General features: G+C 70.6%; 1 protein-coding gene across 1 annotated transcript; it reads left to right on the top strand.

Annotated features, from left to right (window-relative positions):
• Positions 1 to 2,874: 2,874 nt before the first annotated feature.
• Positions 2,875 to 7,704, top strand: AJM1 (apical junction component 1 homolog). Its single transcript, XM_069579745.1, has 2 exons — positions 2,875 to 3,096; positions 3,172 to 7,704. The coding sequence occupies exon 2, from the start codon at positions 3,224 to 3,226 to the stop codon at positions 6,149 to 6,151; it is 2,928 nt and encodes a 975-aa protein (XP_069435846.1). The 5' UTR covers positions 2,875 to 3,096; positions 3,172 to 3,223; the 3' UTR covers positions 6,152 to 7,704.
• Positions 7,705 to 7,713: the final 9 nt, after the last annotated feature.

Genomic DNA, 7,713 nt, shown 5'->3' with positions numbered 1-7,713 from the left:
CTGCGCGTCTGTGTGTGCTGCTGCTGCCAGGGGCCCTGCCCAGGTCAGCGTGGGTGGGCAGGAGGGGCCTGAGCCCCCTGCCTACAGGCCATGGGGCCCTTCTCCCCGCGAGGTAACTGCTCTCAGGGTAGGAAGCCTCAGGCAGGCCCAGCCCCACTTGCGCCGTGCTGTCCAGGCTGGCCAGCGCAGCTGCCCTCTGCAGACCTGGTCCCACCTTGAGGGTGGCCGTGCACCCCTGCTCCCACCTGGCACTGACCTCAGCCCCGCAGGCTCTGGCTGTCAGCAGGGCCCTGCACCACCCAGTTGCCCGAGAACTGTCCCTTCCAAAGGCGTACAGAGTGCCTCCTAAGGCCGAAGAGGGGCTGGTTGGCAGGACGCCCTCTCCCCAATTCAGGTGCCCAGAGAGCCCCACACCCAGGACACAGGTGGCCAGCCATGACTGGTTGGGGGCTGGGCACCACACTGACCCATAGGGGCTGCCTGGAGCCCAGTGTGTGAGGCTGGCTGTCCTTGTAGTGCCCACTAGCATGAAGACCAGACTGACCTGGAAATGGTCCAAGGCTCCCTCAGCTGACCGGCCCGGACGTGGCTGACCCCGGCCTTGGGAGCCGCAGGCACCAGCGCCCTGCCCATCTGCCAGCCTGGACTGTCCCCTGGTTCAGCCTCGTGTGAGGGGCTGGAGGTGGGGTGTCACCATGCAGCTCCAGGGTGTGCACACCTGACCAGGGCAGTGGGGCCTCCGCCTGCCTGGACGCTGGACGTGGGGGTGGGGGGCCGAGGAGCCTGTCCTCCCAGGGAGGCCGCACAGCGGGGGGACAGGAAGCAGCAGGGCCCTTGGGGGTGCCCACGTGCCCAGGGAGAGCTTGGCGAAGACAGGCCTGCAGCACAAAGGCCAGCAGGGCGTGGGGCTGCCCATCTGCTCCTGCCTAGGCTGGCCGCAGGCGTGAATTCCGGGACCTGTCCGCAGCGCGGCCAGGACTTGGGCTGCCTCCAAGGCCGGCCAGGCTGCCAGCTGCCCTCCAGCAGGTGTCCGGGAGGTGGGGGCGGGCAAGATGGGCCAGGTGCTCCTCAGCCCGAGGTCTTCTCGCTGGACCCCAGGCCTGTACCTTGAGGGCGCAAAGAGCCCTCACTGCGCACCCAGCTCGGCCCCAAGCAGGAGCCAGCGCGCCACGCAGGTCCCCGGCCCATCGCGCGGTCCCTTTAAGTGCAGTCCCGCCGGCCGCCATCGGGGGCAGCACCGAGCGGCCCGGCAGCCTCACGCCGCTGACTCGAAGCTTCTGCCGGTGCCGGGGCCGCGGCGGCGCGGGGGACGGCGGAGCGCGAGCGGGCCTGCGCAGATCGCCGGGCGCGGTGCGGGAGCACCGCCCAGGTAAGGGGTCCAGGCCGCTGCCCCGCGGATCTTCCGTGAGTGCGGCGCCCACGAGGACAGGGACGCTGCGCCTTGGAGGACATTGGTCCCCACACCCGGGGGCTCGGGGCTGGGCCGGGCTGCGCGCCGGGGAGAGCCACCCGCCGGGCTCCTCAGGCCTGGGACCCCGGCGGGGGCGGACCGTCCCATCCCCAAGGGAAGGGGTGTCGCCCAGTCTGGCTCCTCGGGGCCGCGGCAGCGCCAAGGCCCGGCTGTCACCTCCCTGGGGCGGAGCCTCATACCCTGTCATCCAGCCCCGAGTCCTGGCCTGGCTTCAGGATGGGAGGGGGATGGGCCTGCAAACCACGGACAGGTGGGGGGAGGGTGCTGAGATGGGGACAAGCATGGCCTGGTGGCCCTGACCCAGGGGGGCAGCTCTGCTGGCAGGAAAGCCCTGGCACACTGGGGACACAGAGGGTCAGCCAGACCAGAGGTCCTGCCAGGTGAGCGCCCAGCTCCCTGCTTTTCCAAGCTCACCTTGGAGCATGCCCCCCCAGCCTGTGAGGAGGTGGAGACCCTGTACCACTGTCTGAGGCACCCCCCCTCCACCCCTAGCCTCTCCAGACTGGGCACCCAGAGAAGCCGCTGGCCCAAGTCTGAACGTGGGCCTGGTACAGAGGGGTGGACCCCAGCTCAGCCTGCATGCGGGGGCATGGAGCCTCAGGTTTCCATGGAGCTCTCCTGTGATGCTGTGGGGAGGGCCTGCCTGAGAACTGCGGGTGGCAGGGGCTCGATCCACTCACCGCCCTGCCTCCCCTGCTGGCGGCCTCCTGGCCTGCTGTGCCGCTCAGGGACCTGGAGGCAGCCTTGAGCTCCTTGAGCTCACACACCCCCACGTGGTCCAGCAGCCAGCGCCTGGTTTCTGCTGCCGGGCACTCACTGCAAAGATGGAGGGGGTCGCTCTCCTGGCCTTGTCATGATAGCCCCAAAGAGCTTGGTGGGTTTCAACCACTCCAAAAAGGGGGAGAGTCAGAGGCGGTTCCTGCAAAGCAAGAGGAGCTTTGGGCCCAGGTATGCTCCAGAAGCACAGCTGCGGCTAGGGCCACAGGTAGACTGAGGGCAGGGCAGCAAGCCCGTGAGCCTCCGGGCCACGCCTGGGCCTGACGGGGCCACTTCAGGGCCCACAGAGGCCTCTGCGCTGGGCCTTGACACAGCGCTGGAGGACCGCTGCATGTCCAGCCGCGCCAGGTGTGGGGGCGGGGGGTGCAGGAGGCTGGTTAAGGTTGCTTAAGGCTGGGGCCAGGGGCTTCAGACTGCAGCATGGGGGGATTGCTCTGCACCAGGCGTTAGGAGGGGGCTTCATCACCTGCTTTACAGGAGCCAGCACCTTAAAGCAGTCTGTGAAGGCCCCCAATGAGCACACAGTTGTCCCACCTGTGGGCACCAGTAGGGTGGTCCTGGGGCACTCTCTTCCTACCCCACTGCTGGCCTGTCCCTGAAAAGGGGGTCTACCCCAGCCTGCCAGTGGTCACTGGTGAGCACAGGAGCTCAGGGATTGCTGCAATGACGTCCCCTTTCTGGCCACTCACCTCCTCCCAGCAGAAAGTGGCCCGGAAAGGATGGTGTGGAGGAGGGGGCAGGACCCGAGTGGCTGGACAGCTGGGCACCCCCTGCAGGTGCCTGGGACGCCGGCATGGAACACAGGCCTGTGGCCGCAGGCCTTGGCTGCCTCCCGGGCCGTGCCCCAGGTAAGCTGGGCCAGCACTGGGGGTTAGCGGGGCCTGGGCTGCAGAGGGGCCGCCCTGACCCGCGTCTCCCCTCAGGGCGAAAGCCCCGAAAGGCCGAGTGAGCTGACGCCTGGAGACTTCTTTTAAGATGACCCGCACCGACCCGCCGGATCTGCTGGTGTCGACCGTGTACCAGGACATCAAGGTGGCGGCCCCGGGGCCCGTGTCGAGGCCCCCGCCATGTGAGGGCCCCATGGCCCGGCCTGCAGCGCCCGCGCCTTTCAATAAGCGCCACTGTCGAAGCTTCGATTTCCTGGAGGCGCTGGACGGGGTGGCCATGGAGGCCCGCCCGGAGGCGCCCCCAGCGGAGCCCGCCGCGCCGCGCGCACGATCCCGCGACGGCGAAACCCGGCGCCGCGCCCGCTCCAAGAGCGCCCCCCGCGCGCCCCCGAGCCTGGCGCCCGCGCCCGCCTCACCACCCGTGCTGCCGCGCCGAGGCCGAGAAGCGCAGCGAACGGCGCGGGCCGACGCGTCGCCCCGCCGGGAGCCCGCGTACCCCGCGCTGCGCGCGCTCGCCAACGAGCTGCACCCCATCAAGTTACAGCCGCAGCGGGGCGGCCCTGGCCGCATCGCGCCCCTCTGTGCTGCAGCCAACCGCTGCGCGCCAGCCGAGCCACCCGCGGGGCCCGCCCCCCACGTCCGCTGCCGCCTGGACATCAAGCCGGACGAGGCGGTGCTGCAGCACGCCGCCCGGGGCTCACGGCCCTGTGGGCCCCCCGAGACCGCGCCCTGGCCCCGCGCCGCCCCGCAGCTCCACGGCCTCACGGTGCCCGGGCCTCGCCACGCGGCCCTCTCCCGCACCCCCACCCCCAGTGACTCGTACTGCACCGACCCCCGGGCGCTGTACTGCGACGGGCCGCTCCCTGGGCCCCGGGACTACGCGGAGCGCCGGAGTGTGCCCTTCACCACCCCGCCGGGGCCCACCCAGTTCTTCTACACGGAGGAACCCGAGGGCCACCCTGGGGGCTTCATGGCCAGCCCTGGCCCGCCCTTCGACGGCTACTATCCCAGGCCCTTTCTGCCCGAAGAGCCCCCAGGGCCCAGTCCAAGAAGCGGGAGCGGCTACTACGCGGGGGAAGTTCGCACCTTCCCGGTCCAGGAACCACCCTCCCGCTCCTACTACGGGGAGGCCCCCCGCGCCTACGGCCCGCCCTGCGGCCCGCGTTATGCCCCCGAGGAGCCTCGAGCCCGCCCCGCCGCCCGCGCGTTTTACACTGAGGACTTCGGGCGGTACCGCAATCGAGAAGCCCTGACGCGGACTTACCCACACCTGCGAGGCAGCCCGGCCTGGGGCGACTGGGGCCCGCGGCCTTACCGCACCCTGCAGGTGGCGCCCCCGCCGGACCCCGGCCCGCTGCTCGCCTCCTGGCATGGCGGCACGGGCACCAGTCCACCCCGGCTAGCGACCGACAGCCGCCACTACTCGCGCTCCTGGGACAACATCCTGGCCCCAGGGCCGCGCCGCGAAGACCCCTTGGGCCGTGGCCGTAGCTACGAGAACCTGCTGGGCCACGAGGCGCGGGAGCCGCGGAGCACGTCCCCCGAAGGCCGGCGCCCGCCTGTCGTCGTGAACCTGTCCACCTCACCCCGACGCTACGCGGCGCTGTCCTTGTCCGAGACGTCACTGTCCGAGAAGGGCCGTGTGAGGGAGGGCCCCGGCCGAAACTGGTACGTAACCCCGGAGATCACCATCACCGACAACGACCTGCGCGCCGCCGAGCGTCCGGCCGCCAGGAGCTGGGAGATGCCGGGGAGCCGCCCCCGCCAGTCTCAGCCTGCAGCCCCCGACGGCCCCGCCTCTGGCCGCCAGCGCAGCCTCGAACAGCTGGACGAGCTCATCACTGACCTGGTCATCGACTCGCGGTCCCCAGCCGGCCAGGCGCTCGAGCCCGCGTCCGACGGCCTGGGCCGCCAGCTACGGCGCCTGCTCGACTCGCGGCCCTCGGGGCCCGGGGGCCCGGCGCCTGCGCCGCGCTCGCCACCTGCGTCCGCAGGTAGCGCCGAAGAGCCCGCGGGACAGGGGCAGGCGGCCGACGCCTCCCCTGAGCCCAGCGCCGACGAGGACGACCTGATGACGTGCTCCAACGCGCGCTGCGGGCGCACCGAGACCATGTTCAACGCCTGCCTTTACTTCAAGTCCTGCCACAGCTGCTACACCTACTACTGCTCGCGCCTGTGCCGCCGCGAGGACTGGGACGCGCACAAGGCGCGCTGCGTGTACGGCCGCGTGGGCAGCGTGTGCCGCCACGTGCTGCAGTTCTGCCGCGACAGCGGCCCGGTGCACCGCGCCTTCTCGCGCATCGCGCGCGTCGGCTTCTTGTCCCGCGGCCGCGGGGTGCTCTTCCTGGGCTTCCCGAGCCCCGGCTCCGCGGACAACTTCCTGCGCTTCGGCCTCGAGGGGCTGCTGCTGTCGCCCACCTACCTGTCGCTGCGCGAGCTGGCCACGCACGCGGCCCCACTGGGCAGCTATGCTCGGGAGCTGGCGGCCGCCGGGCGCCTCTACGAACCAGCCGAGTGCTTCCTGCTCAGCGTGTCGGTGGCTGTCGGCCCCGGGGCCACCCCGCCCGGCGCCCCTGCCCGGCCAGCGCCCGCGCCTCGCAGCCCGGGACCCACGGTGCGCAAGTTCGCCAAAGTGGCGCTGGCGGCCGGCAGCCCAGCACGGCCGCCCCCCGCGCGGGGCCGCGAACCCGACATGGAGACGTTGATCCTGACGCCGCCGCCCGGCACTGCGGGCCTAGACCAGGACGGCGAGGCCGGCCGGCGAGCACGCGAGGTGGCCTTCATTCACATTCAGCGAGAGCTGCGGCTGCGCGGCGTCTTCCTGCGCCACGAGTTTCCGCGCGTCTACGAGCAGCTCTGCGAGTTTGTGGAAGCCAACCGGCGCTTCACGCCCACCACCATCTACCCCACGGACCGGCGCACCGGCCGCCCCTTCATGTGCATGATCATGGCTGCGTCCGAGCCGCGCGCGCTCGACTGGGTGGCCAGCGCGAACCTCTTGGACGACATCATGTGAGCCGCGCTGGAGCGTCCACCCAGGGCCCACCCTGAACCCCATCAGGTGCACCCAAGCCCCACCCGGTCCACCAGGCCCCGCCCACATCGCCGCAAGCTCCGCCCCGTCGCGGTCTGCCGAAGCACCGCCTTTCCCCTCTTTACGGCCACAACCCTCCCAGTCCCGCCGGGCTCCCTCTCTCCCAGTTTGCCCTCGGAGCTCCCTAGAGGCAGGTCCTCGGCCGCTCGGTGCTCCCCGCTGGGAGGCGGGGTGGGTCTGAGGACCAGCCCGCCCTGCCTTTGCGCGGAGGGGTCACTACTGCAGGCCCGACCGCGCGTATGCGACTCATCCGTCTACTCCCCATCAGCAGGGCCTCCCTGGAGCCTCTCCAACCGTGGCTCCCCGTGGTACAGGAGCCCGAGTTGACCAAAGCCTAGTCCTGTCCCTTTAAACACCCCCCCACACACACACCCGCTTCCTGTGGTCTGGGATGCACCCTGCTCAGAGGCTTTTCCTCTCTAGAGGACAGACACGCTAATTGGTCTCGGTGTGTCCGCATCCCGAGCACTTCCTGGCCTAGTGGACAGGCAGGGCCGGCGGGGACCTGCGTGGGGCCCTCGCCCCTACTGGGTCGGACCTCGATACACTGACGGCGCTGCACGCCCTGCCGCAGGGGTTGGGGCAAGCAGCAGTGAAGGGGTACTAGGGGTGGGGGTGGGGGCATCCTCAACCAAGGCACAAGACACCTAGCCAGAGGGAGAAGTTCCTGGGCCCGGGAAGCAGAGGGGAGGGGCTCTGGCCAGAGCTCAGACCCGGCAGGGCGTGGGTTGGGCTGCCTGCTCCCACCTGGTCGATGGCCCCAGGCGTGCGCCAGAGCAGCCCTAACCTCACAGGCGGGAGCAGGTGCAGAGGCTGGGTGAACGCGAGCGGCCCAGGAGGCCCTCCAGCTGGGACCCTATCAGTAGTCCTACTGAGGACCGAGGAGGAGGTTCGTCCCGTCTGGAGCAGGGGCGGGAGCGAGCTACTTCCACAGGGCGGCGTGAAGGGCGCAACTGCGCAAACACCCGCGCTCTAGCTCGCTCTGGCCCCGCCTTGTGGTGCGGGCTGGACGCTGGAGGCTGGAGTGCACGGTCCAGTCCGTTATCTCCGCTCTCGTCGGGGGCTGCCCGCTGACCCTGGCCTTAGAGGGCGAGGCCCGGCGCCCAGAAGGGCCCTCCTGAAGCCCCAGGCCCCCGTCAGGGCCAGGTGGTAGGAGGTATCGAGTCAATTAAATTGTGGGGCCCCACCTCCCACCTCCGATCGCTGCCCTCACCCCCGCCCGCGCACCCGCACCCATCTCCTCTCGTTCCTTCTCCACCTGCCTGCGCGCCTGCCTCGGCTCCGCGCATTCGCACCGGCCACGCGCCCCGCTTAGCCCCTCCCGCCTTCTCGGCCTCACAAACTGGCCTCGGCGCCCCCTGCCCAGGGGCCTCCGCCTTCGGCCCTACGCGCCGCCCAGGAAGGACCCTGGACTGGGGTTACTTCCAGAGAGGGAGCGCTTTCGAACTAAGGAAAATATAACTCGAATGTAGCCACTGCTGCCT

Source organism: Ovis canadensis, chromosome 3 (genome assembly GCF_042477335.2).
Source record: "Ovis canadensis isolate MfBH-ARS-UI-01 breed Bighorn chromosome 3, ARS-UI_OviCan_v2, whole genome shotgun sequence".
Classification (NCBI taxonomy): Eukaryota; Metazoa; Chordata; class Mammalia; order Artiodactyla; family Bovidae; genus Ovis; species Ovis canadensis.
The sequence above is the reverse complement of the archived record's forward strand: the minus strand, read 5'-3'. Positions and strand labels throughout refer to the sequence as shown.